At 50.4% G+C, this 27,401-nt stretch overlaps 1 protein-coding gene across 1 annotated transcript; it reads left to right on the plus strand.

The window, feature by feature from the left end:
* On the plus strand, positions 1 to 27,113 carry Ehd3 (EH domain containing 3). The gene is given in 7 exon segments (XM_005073578.4): positions 1 to 661; positions 11,049 to 11,175; positions 11,177 to 11,226; positions 15,491 to 15,588; positions 22,107 to 22,519; positions 22,980 to 23,144; positions 24,980 to 27,113. Coding segments are annotated over 7 exon segments (1,608 nt in total). The 5' UTR covers positions 1 to 434; the 3' UTR covers positions 25,508 to 27,113.
* The last annotated feature ends 288 nt before the right edge of the window (positions 27,114 to 27,401 follow it).

The following is a 27,401-nucleotide window of genomic DNA, read 5'->3' on the forward strand; positions in this document are numbered from 1 at the left end:
GCCCAGACCGCGGGGCCAGCCGGGCTTTGCCAGTTCTCGGGGACTTCCTGCGCTGCTGGCATTTAAACGCGCCTGGGGCAGCGGGATGTTGCGGATGCGGAGCTGTGTGCATCGCTGCCTACTCCGAGCTGCCTGGGCACCGCAGTAGTGGAGCCTGAGCATCCTCTAGCCACGCATCTGGGGAGACCCAAGACCTCCACACCGGCAGGTTCTCTTGCTTTGAATTTCCAAGGTTGCTGCTCTCCTGACTCAGCCCGCATCATCCTCCTTCCGCGGATGAAGCAGGGGCTGGGCTGGGTCCAGCAGCTGGGACAGCCCAGGCCATGGTGCGTCTGAGCCCGGTGCTACGGTGAGGTGGCAGCGGCGGGGGGCTGAGGCGGCTGCAGCTTGACCCAAGTGGGTGCCTCTCCCGGGAACCTTCTCCTCCAGCCACGATGTTCAGCTGGCTGGGTAACGATGATCGCCGCAGGAAGGACCCCGAGGTCTTCCAGACGGTGAGTGAGGGGCTCAAGAAACTCTACAAGACCAAGCTGCTGCCCCTGGAAGAGCATTACCGCTTTCACGAGTTCCACTCACCCGCCCTGGAGGATGCTGATTTCGACAACAAGCCCATGGTCCTGTTGGTGGGCCAGTACTCCACCGGGAAGACCACCTTCATCAGGTGAGCCGCGGCCGGGGGCTGAGCCTTCGGGGTGGCCTGGAAAATCTTAAGGGCTCTGAAGAAATCCCCGTGGGAGGCCTCAGAAGTGGACCCCGCTGCCATATCCCCCCATTGAGTCCTGGGTGATGTCTCTCGGCCGTTCTTAACCCTTGGTCATTTTGAAGCGTTCAGACTAAGACTCATCTCTGTGGTCTGATCTGTGCATTGTGAAACCGAGGGCGCTGAAGGAGCCAGGTGCTTCGTGCAGCTCGGGGTGTCATAACCGTCTCTTTGGCTAGGACCTCTCATCGTGTGTAGGGTTCCGCAGTACCCGGGGCCTTAACTTTACAGATGAGCTTCTCATGGTCGCAGGCCTGGGAGTGGGGGTGGACTGTGGACCTTGGGACCACTTGTTTCTTTGATGGAGCTTTTAGGTCTCTTAGAGACTTAAAAGGTGTGAAGCAAGCGCAGAAAGAGACCATTTTTAACATAGTACATTTCCTTCGCTGACCCTAATAGTTCAACAATAATATTAAAGACCCTCGGAAGTAGAGGAGATACTGGCATGCCTCACCCCGCCCCTTGCCTTTGCCTGGGGGAGATATCAGAGGCGATGGGGAGGGTGGATGCAGACCTGGGATGCCCGCCCTAGGTGCATGTGGGGAAATGTTAGCTAAATGCCAGTAACTTTAACAGCCAGTCTTACATTCCTCTGAATGACGGGATTTGGGGGCGGGAGGTGTCCTCAAGAAGTCTGCACGCGTTCAGAAAGAGAGGTCAGGAACATCCCTATCTCCCAGGAACAGGCCTCTTTCCAGCGTTAGTGTACACGATCTGCAAAGGCTGAGGCGTTGCTTCTGGGCCTGTGTGCTGAGAGCGGTGCTCTTACAGTGGGCACACACGGCTTGGTGCCCTCCCAGAGTCAAGGCTGCTGTCCCGCAGAAGCAGGGACGCTCAGTGGTTTGTTTGGTGAGGAGAACGGGAGAGTTGTCAGCCTGGCTGACTAATTTTCTTCAGTGATGAACTTCTGGGAGCAGTGTTTGCATGGTGCTAACCTGTCATGTCTGAACCCAGCGCCAGGTCAAGTTTGTCTCCTTGGAGTGGACAGTCTTGGGCTGTCCACTTGACCTGCAGCTTTATAAGGTCAAATGACTTCTAAAGTGGGAGCCTGGGAGGGGGAGCGATGGTTTGTTGGCTCTATTTTTTTTAATGGGAGATTAATCCATTGCTTTTCACTTCATTTTTAAAAATCTGAATCTAAATCACTTTAAAAAATAAAAACACCAAGGAAAGCTGTAGAGCTATCTTTGGAGAAATACATGTATACCCTAAATTTGCCTTTAGTGTTGAGTGAATTTAACTGGGAACACAGGGAGAATCTTGAATTCAAGATCAGCCCTACATTTTATTAAACACTGATTGGCACCAAACATGTTTCAGAGATACCTAGGTTATATTCACTGCACTCCATTCTATTGGGTTTTGCCTCATGGGAAGCGCGGGCCCTGCAAACTGTTCTTGGCCATGCACAGACTTCCCTGGCCCTCTCATCTTCCTTGGTCATGCCGCTAAGGACATCAAGCTATTGGAACATCTCCTTCCCACAGCAAGGGCACTTGCAAGGTAGCCTCTGTGCCCAAGCCTCTCTCCAGGACCTCAGCTCTGGTAATTTCCCAGCAGCCATCTTGCAAAACGGGAGGGAAGAAGAAAGGCAAATATTTTAAGAGCAGGGTCCTGATCAGAGAAAGGTTTAAGTGCCTTTGTGTGAGATGCCCTCCTGAAATTGCCTGAGTCATCACTGGCTGCTACTAGGTCTGAGAAAGTGTCAGGGTGAGGTACCCCACATTATCCCTTATCTGAGGGGGACAGAAGGCTAACGGGGGCAGATCCCTCCCCCTCTCTTATCCTCCAGGCCCAAGGGGTCACCCGCCCGCTCACGCCAGTAACTGAATTTAGCTCATGATTCCAAAGCTATTTCCCTTCTAGAGAGTCATCTGGCAGGACTGGAGAGAGGAGAATTACCTAGCAGGGCAAGGAGGGCTGAAACACAAGGATTTTCCCAAACCAAACCGCACATTTTCTTCCTTCTCCTGAAATCCAACAGTTTCATTTATTATTAGAAAGTGAGGAAGCGAATAAGTCTGAAAATGAAACAAAACTGTTCATAGCCTTATGCTCAGCTGAAAACATTAAAAATAATGTATTTACCTTCCCTGTACTTACAGCTGTTTCATACTCTGTTGAAGTCATGCCATGAATGTAATTTTGTATGTTAGAGGGTTTTTTGTTTTTGTTTTTTAGTTATACTTACAGTGTGGATATGCCCTCCACATAATCATCATTGTTATCAGCTGTATAATATTTCACTTCATATAGATGCAGTTTATTTCTTAATTATCTATACCACTTTTGAGTGTTTCTGATTGTTCCTAATTTGTTTGCTACTGCAAGATTACCCCGAATAACAGCATCTCCACTGATTGGGCTTGCTTTTTTTTTTCTTCAGAAATTCCCAGAAGAAGAATTACTAGGGCCAAAGGTTGTGCAGCATTTTTCATAAATATTTAATTAAAAAACCTTCTGTATTAAGAGTCACATTCTGCAGTTGCCTTACAAGATGGCAGCAGGCACGACTAACACTTTCCCCCCAAATAAGTCCACCCTTGTCTGGCTCGTGGGAGCCTTCCCGTCTCTGTCTAAGGCCTGCACCCAAGAGGAGCTTCCCCTCCAGAAACCAGGATTTGCCCCGGTTCCCCTCCTCATTGGCTTTTGGTCTCCCCGGGTCCATCCAGTTTCATCTGCATCATGAAGTCCCATTGCTTGTCTTGGGAGGAACACACAGAAAGGACATTCTTCTAATAACCAATTAACGTGCTGTGATCTCTGCCTGAAATAACTTCCCTGGCCGAAGGCCCAGCAACCCAGAGTAATAAAATAAACAATAAATTGGTCTGTGGGCTGCTCCCTCCAACACAGTCTGTCTCTCTGGAACACAGTAGCTCTGTGTCCCTGGCAGCTCCTTCCGCCTCTGCTGTTTCTAGCCTGCAGCTCCAAGCCCCTCCTTCTTTGGTCCTGTTAGACCCACTGGCCACCCTTTCTTGTTACTTTCCCTGCCTCCTCTGTCTGCTGGTGGTGGAGGTGGCCAGGGCCTATTTCAGGTACCAGCTGCTCCTGTGGCCTCCTTGGACCTTGCCTGGACTGACACGGAGTGGTCTGAGGCTCAGAGCCCTCCCTGGAATGTCTGGAGCCTCTTCTGTAGTGGGCCTTGTACTCCTGGGATGCTGGGTGTCCCAACTGGCTGGCCCTTTGAACTGCTCGCGCTTCTTCAAGAATTCTGCAGCCACCCCCCTCCCAAGATGACTGATGTCAAATTTTCCTGTGGGTGTGCCATCTCTTACCAGTCCCTGGATATATAGGGATGGGGGCCCAGCCCTTACCCTGGCCTTTAGTACATGGTCACCGTAGGAAAGATGGTTTTCTTGGAAACCAAAGATGGAGAGGCCACCATCCCAGGGAGACCCATTTGTCTGTGGACTCCATTCTGTCTGCAACAGTAGCTACACCACTTCAGGTATCTGCATCCTGAGTCAAAGGATGTTCTTTTATTGTCAAGGCCCTGGCCTTGGAGACTCAAAAGTAGGGCTGGGTGAATACTCAGTTGTTTCTATCCAAGGTTCATTGGTTACTGAAGGGAGTAAAAAACTTCAGACTAGAGGAAGAGCTGCATCTGCCTGTCTTGGGTCCACCTGAGGAATCACCTTGAAGCCAGGCATCCGGAGGGTACTAGAGATCACTGGAGTAAGGTTTGCCTCCCATCTCCATTGGCTATGGGACAAAGGTCCTGACTCAAGCTAGATCAGCAGAGCCTGGGTTCCCCTACTTCCTAGCCAAGAGGCTGATGAAGAAAGATAAGGCAGGTCACACCCCCAATCCTCCCTGGCCCTCAGTTTCATTATCTATACAATGTGAATCTTAGTAACCACCTTCCGGGAATAGGAGAGCTCATAACCAGTTCAGTACTGTTTAGGTCCAGGAACCATGAGGGAGATAGTGTCATTCCCTTCCCTCTTTCTAGCTGAGGTTGGCCCTCAGGAGGTAAGGGACAACCTCCTTCCAGCACCATCACATCTGGATGAAGGTGAGGGCACCCACCTCTCTCTTTCCAGACATACAGAAGGGCAGAATGCCAGAGTCAGTAGTGTCCTGCATGGGCAGATTTGTCATAGGGTGCATCCAGGAAGGGAATGATAAGACCAGACAATCGGAGCTCAAAACTGTCCCTTCCCATAGCTGAGGGTCCTATGCACGCGGCACCATGACCAGTTTGCCTGGGGCATGGAGCTAACTTTTCTTAGCCTAGCCACGAAGAGTCTTCCATCCATGTTGTGCCTGTGTGTGTACACTTTACTGTCTCCCCAAAACTCAATCGGGCTGATGGGACAAGAATTATCCCGACCTTATTTTAAAGTCAAAGGATCCATGGCTGAGTGACCCAAAGATGCAGATGCGTAACACAAAAACCCGCAACACAGCACAGCTGTGCGGGGAGGAAGAGCCCTGAGGTCTGCTGTTGCCCGAGAGACGGAAGAGTGCATGTGGTTGGGGGTGAGCTGGGGATGAAACTGTCAATGCTTTGTGGAGGACACAGCTGAACTGTGTTTAGACGTGAGGTGGGAATGTGCCACGTACCTGCCGTCAGCCCAGAAGGGCTCGTTTTCTCTAATTATTGTTTGTGTTGTCGTGGGCAAAGTCAGCTGTAGCCCTTCTTTCCCCAAACTCTTGTGTGTTACCTCAAATGGTTTCATTTTTAGCTGCCATAGTTAGGTGTTTCTCTGCTTTACAAGTCAGGGAGGTGGAGGCTGTTTAAAAGTTTTTATTGTTTACCTATTTATTTACTTAGTGTGTGCATGCATGTATATGTGCCTGTCTATGTGTGCGTGTGCACGTGCGTGTGCGTGTGTGTGCCTGCATGAGTGTGCCTGCATGAGTGTGTGTGCGCGTGCTCGTGCGTGCGTGCGTGTGTGTGTGTGTGTGTGTGTGTCTGTGTGTGTGTGTGTGTGTCTGTGTGTGTCTGTGTGTGTGTGTACGTACCATATGTGGAGGTCAGAAGACAACTTACCAGAGTCAGTTCTCTCGTCTCGCTATGCCAGAGATCAAACTCAGGCTCTGTGGCTTGGCAGTAGGCATCTTTGCCCACTGAGCCATCTTGGTGGCCCTGCTGGTTTTTTGTTTTGTTTTGTTTTTTAGTAGTTTGTTCAGTGTCATGTCGGTGGTAGAGCTGTCTGGGTTCCCTAAGCCACTCAAGATCACAACAACAGATTCAAAAGATGACTTGGGGTACCCAACCAGAGCCACCAGCAGCAATATTTGCAGCCCCACCCCGCCCCCGTCCCCAGCCTTTGCAGTTCTCTCTCCCAGGACTTTGTCCCAATAGCAGCCCAGAGCTGGGGCCTCCCTCCGGGGAGATGGGTGCCTGAAAGGCAGGCCTGGTTGAGATTCTTGGCTCTATACCCTGGATACTTAGGTCATCAGTCAAGGAGGCCACATTCTGAGATTGCCAACCAAGCAGGGCATAAAAAATTGAGGAGAATGTTATGAAATAATTTCTAGTTAAGAAGCATATGAAGAAGAATCACCCTCGTGGGGAAAAAATCAGCTTTGTGTTGAATTTCCCCACACATATTTTATGGTTTAGCTTTTATTTATTTTGTGTTGGATGGCAAAGGAGAAGAGACACCAAAATCCTTGCAGTGTTTGGGACCTCAAACTCGGCCCTGAACTTAGACATGCTGGTTTTCAGCTGTCTCCACTGCAAAACTGAACTAATGTTGACGTGCCATGGCTCAGGTAAGGCCGATTATGTGGGACGATATAAGCAGACAGTATTGGCCACAGGGAGCGATCTCAGTGTGTTCTGCCCCTCCTCATTTCATGTGTCTCTGTCTCAGCTCGTCCTACCCAGGCTTTTCTTTTCTTTACACAGCTGTGGGAATGTTTTCACCCAGCAACAGAGGCCATCTGTCCCACTCCCTGTGAAGAAGCAATGCGGGAGATTCCTCAATAGATTTTCCTTTCTGGTCACAGTGGTGGCTTTGTGTGAGGGGTACCCAGTGCCACAAGACAAACCCAAATGTCTCTGAGAATTTATCCCTTCCAGTTCTCTGCCTGTAGCCTCTGGGCCTATTGGCAGCTTCCTTAGACTCTGGGTTTCCCTGACCCATACGTGGTCAGCAAGTTTTGGGTCTCATAAGCATAAGAGGCCAGCAGACCCAGCCCAAGGCCCTCTGCCCAGCCGCCTCAGGCGGTGGCTCCAGCACTCCCCAGGAAGCCGACCTGTTGCGCTAGGCGGTGTCACCCTTTGGTCATCTGCCGAGCACAGCACGGCTCACAGGGCTGCAATCTGAGAAGCCTTTTAGAGCGCACAGCTCATTGCTGCTGCGGCCTTGTTCATTCTGGGCATTTTTGAGGCCTCTTCAGAATGGTTCTTCGCCTCCCTCTAGTCCAGTTGTCCCCAGAGCTCCCATCCGAGCCCACCACACCTACCTCCTCCACGTGTCTGCGTAGGACTTAGTCCAAATCAGCACATGGATTCTCACAGAGCATCTGGCCCTACTGTTTCTAATTGTCCTTTGGAAAACTGCAGTACCAGAACCTGCTCAGGTCACCTGTTAGCAACAGCTTTCGTAGGCCACCTGCAGTCACTGTCTGGAGACACATGTGTTCCTGGGACTGTGGGTCCCAAAGCCTCCCCTTTCCCTCAGGCCCTGGCTCTAGCCAGCTTCTTGCCAAACCGTAGACTTTTGTAGCTCATCTCACTTTTTGTTTCATCATGGGGCAGAGCATTATTTTTGGACTGTCCCCAGGGATGGCTGCATTTCCTGGAGGAGGCTTAAGCTGTCGAAGGAGATGGTCGGTATAGTGATTAAAGGGATGGGTCCTTAAATCCAAATACCAGGTTCAAATCCTAGGTTATCTGTAACTGATATATACATTGGGCAAATTAACTTTTTTGTTTCGTTTTTGTTTTTGTTTGTTTGTTTTTCGAGACAGAGAACTGTAGCTTTGGAGGCTGTTCTGGAACTAGCTCTTCTGGACCAGGCTGGTCTCCAACTCACAGAGCTTCACCTGCCTCTGCCTCCCAAGTGCTGGGATTAAATGCATGTGCCACCAGTGCCCATGCAAATTAATTTTTGTCTCTTCCCCTTTAAAGTAAGAAAAGACATTCAGTATTGAGTACCATTTAAATGTGTAACGCATGTAACCATTGAAGCCTCAAAGCAGCCTACAAGGTGGACTTACTACCTAGGTACATTTGACAAGTAGGGTCGTAACACTCACAACCCAGTAAATATGAATATGAAATGAGATAAACCATGGAACACTTAGGGCAGTGTCTAGCATATTGCAGGCAAACAATAGGTCTACACTATGATACCCCATGTGGTAGTGGAAGATGCTGAAGCCACAGTGTTTCAATTAGGTTCCTTAGAAAAGGCATACCCCTCGTAGTCAGAGAGCGCCCGTGACCACATCTCATCCAGGAAGTCCTCAAGGGACAAAAGTCACCAAGAAAGCAGAAAGTACGGTCCCATGTGGGACTTTTGAGTTTATTCTCATCACAGCTCCAGTGCAAGTTCGCAAAATGACCCTCTGACTGGAAGAAATCCTTCCTTTATAGTCCCAGTTCTTGGGCTGGCCTGGTCAAGGTATGAGGGGCTTCCCTGGGTAGCAGAGACTTACTGAGCTCCTCCACACTGCTGTTGTCGTGTTAGCCTCTTGGGCAACACCACCCCAGCTCTGAGCTATCAGCAGCTTCCCCTGGGGCTGGGGTTACTGCAGCTGCTCGGCAGGCTCCTTGGGGACGGAGTCCATAGCAACCCATCCTAAACTGCTGCGTGGGAACTGTGAAGTAGAGTACAGCTCCAAAAGCTTCCCAAAGGCACAAATAGTCCACTAGGGCCCCAGAGGAAACCCAGCAAGCCTCCCTGGATCCTGCCTACCCTGGAGAGGCAAAGGACGGCAAGCTCAGGCTTGGACCAGGGAAACTGGGCCTCTGGCTCCAGAGCTGCCCCGTCTTTTCCAAGACGGTAGAAGAGTGACGTCAGTGTCTTACCGATAGGAGTTTGGGTTCCAGCCCTATGACTCTGAGAAAGCTATGTAATTCTTCTCAGCTTCTTCAGTGCCTACCTCAAGTGGCACTGGAAGGACAAAGGAGACAGCATTATAAGTTTCGGAATAAAATGTGACACCGAGAATCGCTATTACATGTTAGTGGCTGTTACCAGGAAAAGTGACAGGGCTAATACGGAGCATGCTGTAATGCCCTGGCTGTGTGTCTGAATCAGCTGGCAATCTTCTAAAGCCGTGGTTTTCAACCTCTCTAACACTTTGACCCTTTAATATAGTTCCTCATGTGTGGTGACCCCTCCTCCCCAACCATAAAATTAATTTTGCTGCTGCTTGTTCCTGGGGCCTCACTTTGTAGGTCTGTGTCTCTCAGGCAGTGTCCCTTAGCACTCTCAATAGATCCACTGGGACTGTTCTCTGTCTGGCCAATCCTACCCCAGGGCAGGTCCATGCGCTTGTATTCAGTCCCGCCTCCCGCCGTCTGTGTCCAAACTTGTCCTAGGTTCCTAAAGGGGTGTCTTATCCTTGTGACTACTCCCTGGCTAAGCATGTGCCTTTGCTGTTAGCCTCTGGAAGGGGCAGCAGAGTGGGGGAAGCAGGTAGCCTGCCCAGGCCTAGAGAAGAACAGAGAGGTGCCTGCCATGCCATGCCATGGCCAGAATTTCAAAAGCAACCAGCCTCCCACATGAGATGAGAATAAATGACTGCCGATGATGTCATCCGGAAGTCCTTTCCCAGCACAGCGGCCCAGGAAACAGAAGACACTCTGGAGATCACACTGGCCAGGCTCCTAGTAGATCAGACCACGAGGCTCAGAGTGGGAAAGGGGCCTGCTCAGGGCCCTGCATGAGCAGAATCAGATGCAGGAAGAGAAAGTGAACACGCTAAAAACCACCCCATAAAAATAGGCAACCACTCGTGCTCTGCTCTCCTTCTTTCACTGAGCTGTGTCAATTCCAGAACTGCCGTTTCTCTCCCTCCTACACAATAGAAACTGCTACAAGACAGCAAGAAGGATTTTACTAAGAAGCATTTATAATAATCTGTATAATGGGATTCTACATAGTTATTAACAAGGGTGAAGTGAATCTGGGGTGCTGTCTCCCAGATGTGTTAAGCATAAAAACGAAACCTGTGCATAGCTATTATCTGCATAAGCGTTGCAGAGTATGCAAATTCCCACCTAGGGGCTGCACAACATCCTCTGTGGTTACTAAGTCTGTGCAAGTTGGGGGCAGGGTATGTGTGTATGCAATTGTCAGATGCAATAGAAAAGCATCAGTAGATAAAAGGTAAAATTAGATTCCACTTCAGATAGAGAAACAAAACACTTTGAAAGAAAGCACAGTTAGAATTTCCAATCAACAATGCCTCCATGAGCTTCCCGATGCCTAAGGACGCAAGGGAGAGAATGTATCTTGTGTAAGTCCAGCACGGGGTGTCGTGAGCATAGGCTCATGCTGGAAGCTTGCGTCAGTTGGATAGTGACAAGAAGGGAAGGCATAAACTACTTAAAACTTCAGTTGGCCAATGAGATGGCTCAGTAGGTAAGGATTCCTGCCACCAAGCCTGATGGCTTGAGTTCTATCCCTGGACTCATGGTGGAATGAGAGGGCCAATTTGTTAAAGTCTCCTCTGATTTTTACACAGGCACAGTGACACATGTCAACACACACACAAAACAAATAAATTAATAAACTATAACATGTATAATAAATAAAAATAAGAACCATCATTCATCTATATGTAAGTATGCCTAATCACAAAGTCTGTAGCACATGTGTACATGGAATACTTCTACAGAAAAAAGAATAGAGACTAGAAGAGTTGGACCAAAATCTAGCGTGGGTTGGAATTTATTTTTTGTAGTTTACCCTTCAGGCTGCTTTTCCATTATATTGCATATAAACATTCTATATTAAATAACTAGTCATGCATGTATATAGCTAATGATCTCTAAGAAGCCAAAATAGCCTTGGTGTTGTGGAATTCTAAGCCTGTGTGTGTGTGAATTTCAGGCAGTTACCTTGATTTGTGAGTCAGCTTCTGTCCACTGTGACTCCAGAGCCCAAACCTCACTTTCCTTCACCGCTCCTGAGTCAGGGAGGAGGAAAGGACCAAGGAAACAGAGTGTGTGGCTCAGCTAAAACCCCACCTCCTCTGCACAGTGCTTGCTCTGGGTCTTCCCATGTCCTATGACCTACGGATAGCCAGCTGTGCGGCAGACAAACGGGCCATCTAGGAGCACGATGCCTACACAAGACTGTACTCTTCCCTGCAGGTACCTGCTGGAGCAGGATTTCCCAGGCATGAGGATTGGGCCTGAGCCGACCACTGATTCCTTCATAGCAGTGATGCAAGGAGATGTGGAGGGGATCATTCCTGGGAATGCCCTGGTGGTGGATCCAAAAAAAACCCTTCAGAAAGCTCAACGCCTTTGGCAATGCCTTCTTGAACAGGTGAGTCAGGGCGGTGCAGGGGGTGAGGGGTGAGGGGGGTGGGGCTGCACACTATTGGGTGGTCTCTTTGCTTCTTTTTGGAGTACAGGGGTGAAAGGAGAGGGGGTGTGGTCCTGGAAGACTCTGTGCCTTTTCTGTACTGGCTTCTTGATTGTCTTCTGAGTGTCACTGAGTCAGTCATCATGGGCTGTGGGACTTGACAGCTGTAAACTCTGGGCTGAGACTGCCTGATTATGGAGCAGGGAAAGATCTGACAGTGTCCTGGGTCACATGGCCCTACCCTGCCCTAAGCCAAAGGGAAGTCACATGTTTCCCAGCATTTGCTTATACTATGCCTGGAATTATTTGTCCAAGCAGAAGGGAGCAATAGAGGGCTCTTTATTGTTCCTGAATGTTCTTACCTGGGAAGAAGGCTGGACTTAAAGGAGAGGTCTGCAGTTTTAGCAGTAGTTCTCTTAAGCTCCCTGTGTGACCTTGGGTAAGTCACCCCCCCTCCCCCAGGATGAGTTCAGGGCCTGAAAATACCAAGGCCACCATGAGGCTCTGAGTGGAGAAAGCCATGACCCAGTGATTCTCAACCTTCCTAACACTATGACTCTTTAATACGGTTCCTCGTGTTGTAGTGATTCCCCAACCGTAAAAGTATTTCCATCACTACTTCATAACCATAATTTTGCTACAGTTATGAATAATGCAAGCATCTGTATTTCCCCATGGTCTTAGGTGACCCTTGTGAATGGGTCTTTCAACTTCCGAAAGAGTCGAGGTTGAGAACCAATGCTCTATGGAGTGCATGTCAAGCTAATCTGGGCCTTCATGTTGTAAAGATTCTTAACTGGAATGTGGTCAGCTTCCCAGTTGTACTTGTATATGGTTAATCCAGTTTACATGTACACTGCAGCTAATTTCAAGGATATTCTCTCTTACTGGAGTTATTTCAAGTAAAAGTGAAGCACATAGACTTTGGCTTCAGATGGGCCTGGAATCAGATCCCACAATGAACTGTGGATCTTGGACACATTACCAAGCTTCTTTGTATCTCATTTAGCTCATGTGTGATATAGGACAGTGATAATATCTTTGTCTGATGAGTTGAAGCAGAGGCGAGTGAGAGACGGAACAGAAGACAGTGTGTCTAGTACAGTGTGTCTAGTAACTAACAAAAATGGTAGGTTAGGTAGGACGGTTAGTTACTGTGTGGATTTTATGCTTTTTTTTTTCTTAATTTGATTCCTAGGCTGGAGAGATGGCTCAGAGAGTAAGAACAGAGGACTCATGTTCTCTTCACAGTACCGACATCCAACTGCTCACTCTAGGGGATCCACCCAGGCCTTCTGGCCTCCATACACACAGCATTCATGTATACACACCCAACACAGACACATATATATATTTAAATTTTTTAAATTAGTTAGACAGATTTTCTAATTATTCAAAGAGAGAGTGGGTACCTACTGATACCATTTCCATCTCTGGAAATTGAGCCTCACTGCCCAGAAACATTCCAAGCATCTCTTATCCTGTAAGCTCTCCTGTGGTGACATGCAACCCGTGGTACTCGGAGACAAGAAGGGACAGGTGACCTGGTGTGGAACAGTGTGGAATGCCGCCTGGCAGGACATGTTTCCAAAGCAGAACCAGGGGACAAGAAATCGCTTGTGGGGAGTTGGTCTAGTACGGAGGAACCTCAAGAGGTGGGCGTGGCTTCTTAGAAAGTTGAATCCGCATAAATGGGCTGAGGTCGTGGGTACAGAGGTGCATTAGTTAGAGTCCGGGTCCTTGGGTCCAGGAGTTTCTACTACCTAGAGCTGAGTGAGGAAGGCCTCTCCAGGTAAAGGAGAAGAGAGGCATGTGGGACACTGAAACACAGGAAACTTATGTGCTGAGGGAAGGTGATATAAAAGGATGAGTCAGCCGGGGGTGAACGTGAGCTGAGGGGGTGGGAGACTTGATGCTGCCTTCAATTCTGGAGACCTCAGTTTGCAGCGTCAAGTGACTGCAAGGCAGCTAAGGAGCTTCGTTCTTCTGAGGCAAAGATGAGCTGATTTCCAAGTGAGAGGAAGGACCTGGGGTACACAGGAATCAGTCATCAAAAGAGATGGGAGGGCGAGGTTAGTGGTTAACCCCCCTTCAGGATAACTGTGCTTACGGTGATAATAGTATCTGTATGTAATGGCATATGGTCAGTTATGATAGCAGATTTATGTAATTACCATAGTAGCCAGCACATTCCTGAGAGGGGAGTGCTTTTATGTCATTAACCAAACCCAACAGGGCCCACTGACTCCATGATTAGACTTTTGAAACCAAGGAAGTGTGTGTGTGTGTGTGTGTGTGTGTGTGTGTGTGTGTGTGTGTGTGTGTGTGACAAGTCTGGATAGTGACACATAGCCTCTTTCAATATTGCTGTCTTCATCCATAAGATGACAAAATGCAAGTCCCAAAGTCTCTGGACCCACACTCTCTTCCTGCAAATATATAAAGCAAACCTGAGAGAGGAAAGCCTAGAGAGGGCGGGTAGCTGTGGATTTCACACTTAGAATTGGGGGGGGGGAGGGCAGTTTCATTGTCTGTCTTGCTGAACTGCTTTCTTTTTTAAACTAGAAAAAATCATAGTGAAAGTAATTTATGAAGAGCATAGATGGGAAGGTGTGATGGGGATGCCCAGAAGGAGGATGCCTCTAGGGTGACCATCCCCCTTTAAGGCTTTCGGTGATTAACGTGTTTAGCCTGAAGAAACAGGTGGGGCCCCGCTTCAGGGCTCCCAGCCACAGGGACCTGTACAGTGCTGCTCTGGTGAAACAGACCGAGGGAGGGAAGCAGGGCAACTGTCTTAAGGACTGTCGGTCCCCCAGGCATGGTACCAGGGGTGGAGTGCATGTTTTATTGCAGCAGCTTGGGTGAGCTCCGCAAGAGAAGTAAGACCCAGTCTAGTGCTTGGGCACCTGCAGGAAGATGAGCCTCACACTTCACAGCAGGGGGGAATAGTCCCAAGAGACTATTGGGACTATGTGGGAAAGCCTGCATTCGACATGGGCATCAAGTGATGGTTAAAACAACACTGGAAGGGTGAGCAAGGGGTGTTCCAGGAAGAAGAGAAGGAAAGAAAAATACAGGGAGAGATAAAAGAAAGGGGTTCAGTGTAGGACCCTTTAAGTAGAGGATGGGTGACACTGTACACTCGCCACTAAGACAGTGTGGCCACTCTTCTGTCTGGTGCTGGCTATAGATTCCTATTACCTTTTCTATGTAGTGGGCAGCTCTGTTTCACACATTGTCAACACCCATCTCTGCCTGTTCCTCCTGGGGAGGGCTACACAGCCATCCTAGAGTGATGCCTGGCTGTGCTAGCCCTGTAGATATCCAAATAGCACACTGCTGGGTGGTATAACCCATCTCTCAAGGCCTGCCCCAATGCTACTTCCTGCAAGAAGCCCTCCCCCAAAGCCACCTCTCTGCCAGGGTTCTAACAAACTTTGACTTTAGGATGCTGGCCCCTCTGTACCCTGGCTTGTTCTTGCTGTGTATAGAATCTTTGCCTCCGCCAGGGGCAGGATCAAAGTTGGTTTGGCATGGGGATCTTGGCACTACAGGCTCAGAGCATGAGCCCTGACTGCCTCAGGGTCTCCTTGGGGATTTTTCACAGAACAGATCTCCAGGTACACTGCAGTGGCTTTCAGCCTGGCCTCGTGGGGGTTTGTGGTCTTCCGCTTTATCCCCACCTACTCGACATCTTGTGCTAAATAAGGCTTGTGGGTAAGAACACATGCGGGATACACAGTGATGGGGCACTCAGTGATCAAGTCAGAAGAGGGTTCCCACACGCTGACTATGTACAGATCTCCAGCTTCCTCCCATCCCATGACCGGGAGCACTGTGTGTTGGAGACAGAGTTCTGATTGGCCATCAGGAGCTAGCCAAGCTAAGTAAAGCCTTTCAAGGCAGGAAGTGGCTGGCCAGGGATCATGGGACCACAAGCAGCAGGACAAGGCTTTGGACACACATGGGAGCTAGGATATGACTATGGAGTAACCCTACTGGCCAGCCAACATTTTACCAAACACTCTGGGTACCAAGCACTCCAAAACAGGATGTGGCACGTGGCTAGAGAACCATAGCTCACTCTCCGGATTAACTAGCATACCTAGCAGTCCCACACCAGGTGATCTGGGAGCCTGCAAGCCACGGGAGGGTGAGGTGACGAACCCTTGAGGCAGATCCAGCGGGGTGCCTCACCATAGCCTTCTTCTCGCCACCTGTGCAGGTTTGTGTGTGCCCAGCTGCCCAATGCTGTGCTGGAAAGTATCAGTGTCATTGACACACCAGGGATCCTCTCCGGTGAGAAACAGAGGATCAGCCGAGGTAAGCAGCGCCCTGGCCTCTCCTGCCCTATCTGCTGTGTGTCCCGCCCCTGGGTAGCCCATTTCCCTTTCAGCTTTGGGTTTAGGAATTTTGAGACAGTCTCATGTATCTGAGGCTGGCCTTGAACTCCTGATAGTCTTGTCTCTACCTCTTAAGTGTTGGGGTCACAGGTCTGTATCCCAACACCCAGCTAGCTGCCCTATCCTTTCTGTGCTGTGCTTTGTATCTCTAGCAAGAAAATCAGATGAGATGCACTCTCCCCAAAGCTGATGCTGGTAGCCTGGACTGGGGCCAAATGAGCACTCAGAAGTCTGCCTCCTCCGGGAAGGGTCAGCCTTGTACTGGCAAGTCTCTCTGGGAAGTGGCCAGGGCTCTCTCCTGAGTTGACCTCAGGTGACACACGTCTCCCTGTGGCATGTGCCTCAGCACCATTTGCTCCATGCCTCCTCACTGACATAGGTCTGTCCATCCATCTTGCCACCACAGCAGGACCCAAGAACCCCTTCCTCAAGGGCACGGCCTGTGTGGGTCAGTACCCATTCACTCCTAGGCCTCAGAGAGGAGAGTCACAGAGCAACAGGCATATGGCCCAGGGCCATGCATCCTCGAGGGTTAGCGGTACAGGCCATTGACCCAAGGAAGGCTCTGGGCTTTTCTCACGCCCCTGAGCTGCCCTGCTTCCTCTGTGAAGACAGTCTGGGGGCCACATAGTAGCTGTGTGTGAGCATAAGCAATGGGAGAGACCACTGGAGAATGCTTTGGGAACTAGCTTCCTCTAGGTGAGCCCCAGGCAGGCCTTCCTAGAGTCCCCCTTCTGAAGCAGTGTTGGGAGTGGGACATCACAAAGTGTCGGAGCAGGACGCCCACTGTCCCAGGAAGTAAAACCTGGAAAGGAGAGAGGAAGGAGGCAGCTGGATCTCGAGGGCACCCGGAAAACTGTGTTCCCAGTTCCTGTGAATGGTGACCCGTGATGGGGTCCTGATCCCTTGGCCCCCAACTCTGAACTCTGGTGAAATAAGGAGCAGTCAGTTTGCACCTACAGAACCCTGGGTCTGAGTCTAAGCCTAAAGGGATTTACAGACTCACAGGGCAGTCCGAAGCTTGCTGGGAGACTGTGGGAGAGGTGGTACCACAGACGGGGCGGGGGGGGGGGGGTTGCGTCTCTTGCATCTGCTGGGCCAGCACAGCCTGGCCTGCAAGCAGGTCTGCAGAAACAGCCTTTAGGGGCCCAAGGGCACTAGACTAGTAGTTGAGGGTTATGGACTGACAAAGCCCAGGACATCGGGGAAATGCAGCATAGAGCTTTCTTACAAAGTCCACACACCTCAGTTCTGGGACCGGTTCACAATGGGCTCCCTTCATCCCTCCTTAGCTGCTCTCCGGAGTTATGTGACTCCAGGGTCAGCTGCGTGATCCATCTCCCTTGTATTGGGGGCTGTGTGGACGGATGTACAAAGCAGCTTTGTCTTGGGGACTCCTGTCTTCCTCGGCTCCTGTCCTGCTCCATTCCTGTCTGTTCCTCTACAGTCTCTCCCGCCTTTGCCTTCAGGCCTCAGTGGCTGCTCTGCACACATTGGGCACTGGTGACCTTGATTGCATTTCCACCTCCTCTCTCCAAGAACTGACAACACATCACATTCATCCCCTCTCTGGGCAAAACCGTGACTCTGCTAGCATGTTCTCTGCAGTCCTGATGCAGCCTCTGGCAAAAGCAGCCAGTGAGACAAACAGGAGCTGGGGGCAGGGCTGCCACCAGCCTGGAGCAGTGCTGACTTCAGCGCCCCGAGAAAACCCGAGTCGGGGAGGACACCAGACACCCAGTGGTCCAGGTGGTGGTGATAATGGGACCTGACTCAGGAACATCGCCTGGCTGCACAGGCTCTCCCATCCTTCCTCGTGGTTAGCCATAAAGCCAGGCTTCCAGTTTAAGCCCCTCCAGACCCGCTTACTCACACAGTCTTCATATGCATACCCACATCCTGCCTTCCCTACGCGCATGTGTGTACACCTCCTGACACCCACACACGAGCGTCTACACAGATCTAAAGTTGGTTTTCTTCACTCCTGGGGTTGGCCACGGTAGACTTGGCACCTCCTGCCACCCTCCTCAAGCCCATTTGGGCCAGGCCTCCTCAGATGGTCCTGTGAGTAAGCCCACAGCCCCCTCATCATGCCTCTGCCTGGCTCTGCTCAGCAGCAGAGTTAGAATCAAGCCAGCACAGAGACACCTTGCTGTAGACTGCCCAACTCCTGGCAGTGGCTCCTTGGGACTCAGAGATAAGCGTTCTGCCCTAGACCAATGCTAAACAAAGTGTGGTTCTTGCTTCAGGATGGCCTCCTGTTTAGGCCTGGGGGATTGTACGTCTATAAAGAAGACAAGTCTACGAAGTTTCAGGCTAGCACTCAGTTCTGCAAGAAGAGGCTCTGGAGGAGGCAGGAAAGGCAGACAGAAAGCTGTTCCTGGAAGGGGCAGGATGTAGCTGGCCCTGGTTCATTACTGGGAAGGAGCACGGATGTAGCAGTACGGGGTAGGGGGGGCTGTGCAGAGGGCTCCGGAAGGCTTCATACCTTCTCACAAGGAAGGCACATTTCCTGACTGTGTTTCAGACTGAATCCTCACCAGTTCCACCCTGGGGCTACATGCTCTCATCCCATGACTCCACACAGATGGAGACCTCTGGTCCAAGGGCTCAATAGGCTCAGAGCAGATAACGCAATTGGAATGTGAGCCCTGGTCTCCCAGGTCCCAGTCCTCAGAGTTCAGCATGTAACCTGAACCTGTTAGGGAAGACCAGGCGGGAGTGAGGCTAACTTGTCACATCTTCAAATGTCTTCTTGGACTTCAGGGTCTGTACCAATACAACTTGCAGCCCACTCCCTAGCCTACCCCTGAGCACGTAGCGATTCCCAGGGTTCCTCAGATGATCAAGGAAACCTGTGCATGTGTGGGCATTCACATGCCAGTGCAGAGCAGCAGAGCAGCTGAGCCCTGATGCCTTCCAGAGGCCTCACTGCCAGCTCTGTGGTCATCTGGAGGCCTGTGATGAGGCTGCCTGGGCCATTCTTTGTGGTTGTCTCCAGGAGGTGTCCAGGGTATTTCTCCCCATTGTCAGCTGAAGGTGCTGCATGTTTCTTTTTAAGCATCTCTAGAACTTAGCAGTTTGGGGGGGTGCTATATGGTCTCCACAGGTAAGCCTCAGGCCTCTGGGTTGCAGGCCCACCCAAGGCTAAGAGCTAAGAGAGTGTGGATCCTGTTTCTAAGCCTGCATTTGCCAGCACCTGGTCTGGCTGTGTACGTGGGGATGCCCTTAACCTCTCAGCCTCCACTCCCTCTTGTGTAAGATGTGTACACCCTGGTCACTCCAGGTGATGGAGAGCTGTTAGGGTCCTCCACTGCGCTCAGTTTTGCAACCGAAACTGCAAAAAATAATGCACTGCGTGTCAGACAGCGAGGGGAGCGCTGTTATAAAGGAGTGGCCCTGCTGATTGAGTTTGTCTCATTGATTTCCTCCTGCCTGGCATTGATTAGAAATGCTTTCTTCCCAGTCCCCGGAGCCTGGGGGTGGGAGCTGCACGTCCCTGCAGACCTCCCAGACTCTGGCCTGAAGCCTACCCATTGGGTGCCTGGGTGCCAGCCAACATTCCAGGAGGAATCCAGGAAGGACCACTTCTGTATTTTTCTCTCCACCCACTGATTTATGATTCGGAGACCAGGAGCTATCAAAAGTGTTCAGGAGTAGTTACCGGGGTCCTCGGAGCTCTTCCTGAGATAAAGGGGTGTATCGGGTAGTCACCTTGGGCACGCTATGCATACTAGGCATTAGGGCAGTCTCCATCCTGACTGAGTTCTCTCCTCCTCCTAATATCAGGTCTGCTTTTCATGGCTATGCCATGGGCTCCGCATTCAGCCAGTTGTTGCTGTCCTCATTTTAATAGTCAGTAAAAGAGGTTCAGACTTGCTTTCAGAAAACAAATGGGAAAGCTTGCCCTGTCTCCCTCCTGGCTGTGCACAGTCTTTGCCTTTCACGTGCCTCTATTTCTGGGCTTACACCTCAGTCCAGCCTATGAAAGCAACTTAACATTCATCCTAGAGGTTGCACAGGCCCTGGAGTGGCCGGGAGCTGGGAGGGTGAGCATCCGAAGAGCTTGCAGAGTCACTGCATGGCTTTCCCAACCACACCGAGAGGAGGCTTCTCACTGCTTGTCACTTGATAGCAGCTTACCAGAGCTTGCAGAATCTGCAAAAGTAGGAGGATTAATAGGAGGCCTCTGTGCTTATTACATCATAGGAAAGGTTCCTGGAAGCCATCGGCTCATCAGCAGACTGGAGTAGGCTTCCTGTAGGCATTCCCAGGGCACCAAAGGCAGCAGCCTCCAGCCTTCCTCTCGCCCTAGCTACAAAGGCATCCTTGTGTCTCGTCTTCATCTTACTGTACTCCCCATTCTCACACCTCTGGATGTAGATGCAGAGAATTGTAAACCAAGAGATCATCTATCCCAGAAACAGAGGCCACGGATAAGTGAGGGGATCTCATTGCCCAGCATATCAAGTTAATAACTGAGCAGAAACTACAGGGACCCCACCCAGGCCAGTGACCCTACAGAGACACAGAACTGTAGAGCAAACTCCATCCTGTGGTGACACACTGAAGAGTTTGCCATAAAGGGATGGGGCATTTGGCCAAAGTCATAAGTAAGAATGTCACCTGCTCTTCTTAGATTTGCCCTTCACAACCCTGTGGACAAGGTGTTGGTGGGTCCTGATTTAGAGTGAAAAACGAAGGCCCAGAGATGACTTGTTTGGTTTCTATGAACAGGATTCTATGTCAACTGTGTGCAACAGATGTCAATGGAGTGCCTGTCATGTGCACCCTGGATGCAGTGGAGATGGATAAGGCCACAGGAAGAGCTCCCTAATTATATGAGGGAAATGGGTACCCATTGTTGTTAGCGAACTAAAGCTCAGTTTGCAAAGCGCTTGTCATACAAACATGAGGACCTGAGCTTGAGCCCTGCAACCCACATAATAAAAGGCTGGACATAGAAGCAATCATGTCACCTTATACTTGTAATCCTGGGGAAACTGAGACAGGTAGATTCCTGGGACTTTCTGGGCAGCTAGCATGGCCTGTTTGGTGAGTTCCAGGCCAATGAGATAATATATATTGGAAAACATGGAAGATGGCTCCTGAAGAATGACCCACCCAAGGTTAGCCTCTGGCATCCACATGCATGAATACAGATGTGCATAAGCCTGCGTGCGCGCGTGCGCGCACACACACACACACACACACACACACACACACACACACACACACACACGAAAGAAATGTCTACCCAAACCTCCTTGATCAGACGTGACGTGTTAAGCCACTGGTTATCTCAGAGTCCTCATGATCCATTCACTTCCTAAAAGCCCACTGACTGGCAACCAGTCCCCCAGTATGTGAGTCTTTTGGAGCCCACCGCATAGCCAAACCACACCTTCTCCCCTCTCCCTGATCTGCAGGTGCTCGGCACAGAGCGGGGCAGGTGCTCTAGAGTTCCTGGAACTGGTGGATTTGAAGAAGCACAGCGCTAGATAACCAGGTGTGGCTGCCAGCAGCCCAGTCACATCCTCAGGAAGGACTCTGGTACAGAATAGGAGTTGGGCATTTGGGGCTGCAGCAGATGAGTGAGGAAGGAAGCAAGCCTGGGAGCTATAGGAGAGCAAGTCACTGGAGTCTGTAAGAACTTGGTACCAAGACGTTGACCCAGCCAGGATGGGCATAGGCTGAACCTACATCCATCACTTGCATCCTCTGTTTTGCTGATGGTGCCTTGTAAAGAATTTTCTGAGTCTCGATTCAAATTCAAAACAGGTGTCCAAGCTGTCCGCGATGATGCACACCTGGAATCTCAGCACCTTGGAGGCTGAGGCAGGGGCTTCAAGTCTGAGGCTAAACTGGCCTATGGAGGAAGTTCAAGGCCTGTGTAGGCTACTGCAAGACAGTAAGACCCTACCTCAAAATACCCGCACAAAAGCAATGCCTAGACTTCTTTTCCCATCAGGAGCCCTGGCCCCTAACTTTAATAAAAAGATAACTGGGTAGTGGCCACCCTTTATGAGAGTTGCAGTGCTTATAAGAGAATCCAACATTTACTGAGCATCATCTCCGTTATCCTACTAGCCAGATAATTCCTAATGATGGAAAATGCTAAGGAGGCCTGGGGACATGGCTCATGGAAAGAACAGCATTTGTACAGCATGCACGAGGCCCTGGATTTGATTCCTACTGCTTGCTTGAACACGCACGCACACACACATACACACACACACACACACACACACTCACACAGACAGAGACAGACAGACACAGAAAGACAGACAAATTGTTGCTCAAGGTCAAACAACCAAGTGGGAGAGGCCAGGGTCTGAACTCAGAAACTATTTCCAAGGCTGTGCTGTCTCACGTCAGACCCTTCACTGTGTGTCCAGGCCCCCAGAGCTCCTCCCTCTGACTGTGTCTCTGCCACAGGGTATGACTTTGCTGCTGTCCTCGAATGGTTCGCTGAGCGAGTGGACCGCATCATCCTGCTCTTTGACGCCCACAAGCTGGACATCTCTGATGAGTTCTCGGAAGTCATCAAGGCTCTCAAGAACCACGAGGACAAGATGCGAGTGGTTTTGAACAAGGCCGACCAGATTGAGACCCAGCAGCTGATGCGGGTGTACGGGGCCCTCATGTGGTCCCTGGGGAAGATTGTGAACACACCGGAAGTGATCCGGGTCTACATCGGCTCCTTCTGGTCCCACCCTCTCCTCATCCCTGACAACCGGAAGCTCTTCGAAGCTGAAGAGCAAGACTTGTTCAGAGACATCCAGAGCCTGCCTCGGAATGCCGCCCTCCGAAAACTCAACGACCTTATCAAGAGAGCCCGGCTGGCCAAGGTAAGGCGCCCCCAGTAGACGGAGTATAGACAGGTTCCTAGATAGGGGTCAGTTGCGAGAACTGAGGTCCCTTGGATAGGAGAGTGGGGATGGTTGTGGTTTCTGGCTCTGGGTTAGATGGCCAGGTTGGCTCCATGACCACCTCAGTGATTCCCATATAGAAACTTCTATAGTTTCTCTGTGTTTGTAAACTGAATGGGCTGATGGAGGATGAAGAGGAAGAGTGTGAAAACCCTCATCATTGCACTAGATGCCTTGGTGCTTAGGGAGTGCTACTGTTGTCAGTGTCTGCAGCAGCAGCAATGGCAGCATCCCCCTGCCCCCACTCCTGTGGCCTCCCTTTCCCACATTCTCTAGCCCAGCAGGGTGGGGGATGGAGAGAGAAATGGGAGGCAGGAGGAGGGACTAGAAGGACCAGTCCAGGCTCCTGATGAGGTTGCCCTCTGCCCCTCTTTGTCAGGTCCATGCCTACATCATCAGCTCCTTGAAGAAGGAGATGCCCTCAGTGTTTGGTAAGGACACCAAAAAGAAGGAGCTGGTGAACAACCTGGCTGAGATTTATGGCCGGATTGAGAGAGAGCACCAGATCTCCCCTGGCGACTTCCCCAACCTGAAGAGGATGCAGGTAATGAGGGTCAGGGACCCTATGGTGGGAGACAGGGTCACACTAGCGGGCTGCCAGAGAAGGTGGCTAACAGAGCTCCTGGGAGAAACCCAAAGTCAGAATGCAAGGAGGTGGCAGCAGACATGTCCTTCCTGATACACCATCACTCACAACAAGTGCCCTAGCTAAGCCAAGGGAGGAACAGCCCAGTGTCCCCAAAGGCATAGGTGTGTTTGATGACAATGAAGACCCTCCCTAGTAAAAGGCACATCTATAGGATAATGACATAGACCATAGGTGCTTAGGTTTACCTATGAACTCCTTCTTGGGAACAGTTTGTGGCATACAGCAACTTTGGGTTATGTTGCAAGCCCTTGAACCTAGGGCTGCCACTTGGTGTGTGTGTGTGTGTGTGTTCTTGTCAGAAGGAACATCTTCATCTGCCTTTCACACAACAATCAGCTGAGGTTTTAGCATTTTCCCAGCAAAGCATTCATGTTACCCTTAAGTAGAAAAGCTAGGAACTGTGCCCAGGAGCCAAGAAAGAGCCATAGAGACTAGATACACACTGAGCCTTCATGTCATCTGTAAACAGGGGCTGCAGGGAAATACCTTGCCTGCAAGGCCCTTAGCATAGAGCCCTGTTCTGCTCTCCACAGCCCTCTCCCTGGTCCAGTCCTAGAGAAGAGGTGAGAAGTGTCCTGCCAGCACTTGCCCTTGAACTATAGCTATGGATAGCCTTTAAACTGTCCACAGTGGACGCTATGTGCCCATCCTTGTTTCCTGGCCTCTTCCCCACTCACACAATGAGATTGCTGCATCCAGACCAGGGCAGCAGTAGGCAGCTATGTCCTTTTAGAACAACAGTTCTCAACTATGAGGTGCAACCCCTTTGGGATGGAATGACCCATCCACTGGGGTCACCTAAGACTGTCAGAAAACACAGACATTTATATTACAATTCATAACAATAGCAAAATAATAGCTATGACTTAGCAACAAAAATAATATTATGGTGGGGGTCACCACAGCATGAGGAGTGGTATTAAAGGGTCGTAGCTTTAGGAAGGCTGAGAACCACTAAACTAGAAGCATGTAGAAATTGGATGTTCTAGGTGGAGGCCATTTCAAGACTGCAAAGGTCTTCAGAGGAGATCATCTAGTATGGTGTCAGTGGGTAGCCTGTGAGGGCAAGGGGAACTTTTGTAATGTCAACATGCCTGTCTGTGCCTACTGGCTCAGAATTCTCCACAGGGGTCTTTTGAGGCCTCTCACCAGGCAATTCCAGTGAGTATCCTGATGGAGAACTGAGGCTGGGAGTGAGCTTTGGCTTTTGTGGTGGTTTTCGTTGTTTTAATTTTCAATCCCCATCACCTTGACCCTCTCACTAAATAGGAATAGTGTATGACTTGTCTATCTCCCGGGACACCAAGGAGAGTGAGCCAGTGGGCAGGTAGTGAAAGCACTTTGCTGTGTGCTTTTCAAACATAAGCTTTCCTGGAGACCCACAGGACTCCATCTCTGGAGGCCACCACCTTCGAGAGTCACCACTCAACAGCCAGAACTAACTTTGGAAGAAATGTATGAGTTCCCTTTTGTAATAATATTTGAAGAGATGTAAATAAACACACCAACACTTGGTCCCTTTGTCCCCAGCTCTTACTCTTGTTCTGTTTCTTCATAAAAAAAAGAGTCATCCTTGCTCCTAGGCCCTTGCTCTCTTTCCGTCACACAGTCCCTTGGCCTCGCTGCTTTCACTAGAAAGATAGTTGGGGAAGCATTACTAGGAAGCACCTTCCCTGGTATGGGAGATCGTCCCTTATATTCTACTTCCTCCTTATTCTTTCTCTTCCCAGGACCAGCTGCAGGCCCAGGACTTCAGCAAATTCCAGCCACTGAAGAGCAAGCTGCTGGAGGTAGTAGATGACATGCTGGCACATGACATCGCCCAGCTCATGGTGCTGGTGCGCCAGGAAGAGACCCAGCGCCCTGTCCAGATGGTGAAAGGCGGAGCGTTTGAGGGAACCCTGCAAGGCCCCTTTGGGCATGGCTATGGAGAGGGGGCTGGGGAGGGTATCGATGATGCTGAGTGGGTGGTGGCCCGAGACAAGCCCATGTATGACGAGATCTTCTACACCCTGTCCCCAGTGGATGGTAAGATCACGGGTGCCAATGCTAAAAAAGAGATGGTACGCTCCAAGCTGCCCAACAGTGTGCTGGGCAAGATCTGGAAGCTAGCCGACATTGACAAGGATGGCATGTTGGATGATGAGGAGTTTGCCCTGGCCAATCACCTTATCAAAGTCAAGCTAGAGGGTCATGAACTCCCCAATGAGCTACCTGCCCATCTCGTCCCTCCATCTAAGAGGAAGATATCTGAGTGACAAAGCCAGGTAACTTCAGACAGGCAGTGTTAGAAGAGAGAATGGGCATGATGACCATAGACACACAGACACAGACACACACACCTTGACAGTCACTCTGTAGATGAGAAGGGTTCGTCCTTGTTTGAACACCTCTCCAAGTTCCCTGGGTTGGGAGAAGGGCCGCTGTACCTCCTCTGTCCCAGGATATAAGCCTGTGTCTCCAAACTTCCCCTCTAGCTCCCATCCCCAGAGACATGAGGCAGTTGACTGGGCCACAGATGGTCCAACTCTCCCTGTCCCCCAGTGCCTCCACACCTAGACTCTGAGCGGATGGGAAAGACTTTTCATGGAGCAGACAATTCGCTTTCTTTTCTGTGCTTTTATTTTTCCTCTTTGGCTTCCTAATTAGACATTTTCTCAGGGGCTGGGAGCTGGGAGGCAGAGGAGAAGCTGGGGGAGGACAACCAAATGGAGAGACCTCCATAGGACACTGTATCCCAGACTTGAACAGACACTGGCCCATGTTCTTTGTATCTTTCTAAACTGAAGACCCCCCTGTCTTCCTCAGCAAACTCGAGCCTTTAACTCTGCCTGCCATTTTTGTGTCAAGGACTCCCAGATGGGAAAAAAATGGAAAAACTTGCTAAGAAAGCACAAGGAAGAGGCCCCGTGGCCTTCTTGAGCAGGGTGATGGTATTTCGAGGGATCATCAGGCCCGGACTGTCTGTATACTCAGTTTCTTTACATATACCAAGGCCCTCCTGTGTGGCAGGGACAGTATTAGGCACTTTATACATGTTGGTCCGTGAGGCCTTCACTAATGCCCTAGGCAAGTACACATCACCACCCTCCCACCCCACCCACCCCCATTCTGCATTTTTCAGGTGAGGATTCAGAGACTCGGAGTAGTTTAGGGGACTTTCCCAAATTCCCAAGGTCACAAGGAGAAAGGATTCCAGTCCTCCATCTGTCCCTGTTCTGTGATGGATATAAGGTCCCACCGTTGCCACCTGGTGACAGAGCACAGCACCAACTGAGCACATGGCTGCTCCTCACACAGCCTCCCAGAGCGTCCAGGCAAGGGAAGAGGGCTCACCAGCATTTGGTGGGCCATCAATCTGGCCATCTGTCACCTCCTAGAAGCAAACTGTGCCTTCTGGCTCTGTGCCTCGTGTTCCCAACCAAGCCATCAGGAGAGTGGGCCGGCCTGCCAGATGCTGTGCGCGCCTGCTCCCGACCATTCACCTTGAGCATCCCAGCTCAAATTCAGCTGCTGGATGTCACCAAGCAGGACTTTGTGCTAGTTCTCAGAAGGCCATCTTGAGAGGACTGGGACCGTGTTCTCTGTAGAGTTTCAGGGACTCTGGTGCCCTTGGCAAAAATCCCCACTGTAGTCAGTGCCCCCCATCCCCCTCTGTGACCTTTCCTTTGGCTTGCTACCCTGTCACGGGTCCAGGGACTGTCTGCTACACTCCTACTGTGATGGAAAACAAAGCAACTGTAACTTATTTTGTATCTATGTTCAGACTATATAGAGACTGTTCTGTGTATCTACAATGTGCTTATACCTGCAGTGTGTTTGTCATTAGAATCCATGTTAATACAACACATTTATCCTTTGGTACCCTTTTGACAACTGAGCATCATTGTACAGCACTGGATTCTGACATGGGATGCCTAGTGGCAACTTTGGAAGAGAGTGGGTCATCCACTCAAAGGCTGTGCACACAGTGCCTTCTCTTGGACTAGTCTTCTTCTCTAGTGACTAGATCATATGAAGCTACTAGGGCCACTGTTTCTTGCTCTTCTGGAATGGAGATGTTTGCTTCTACAAACTTACATTTCTCTTGAGTCAACAGTAGAGGATGGCCAAGACAGGTCTCAACTCAGAAGACAGCCCCAGATTACCCAA

This window comes from Mesocricetus auratus, unplaced genomic scaffold, assembly GCF_017639785.1.
Source record: "Mesocricetus auratus isolate SY011 unplaced genomic scaffold, BCM_Maur_2.0 Super-Scaffold_100024, whole genome shotgun sequence".
In the NCBI taxonomy this organism is placed as follows: domain Eukaryota; kingdom Metazoa; phylum Chordata; class Mammalia; order Rodentia; family Cricetidae; genus Mesocricetus; species Mesocricetus auratus.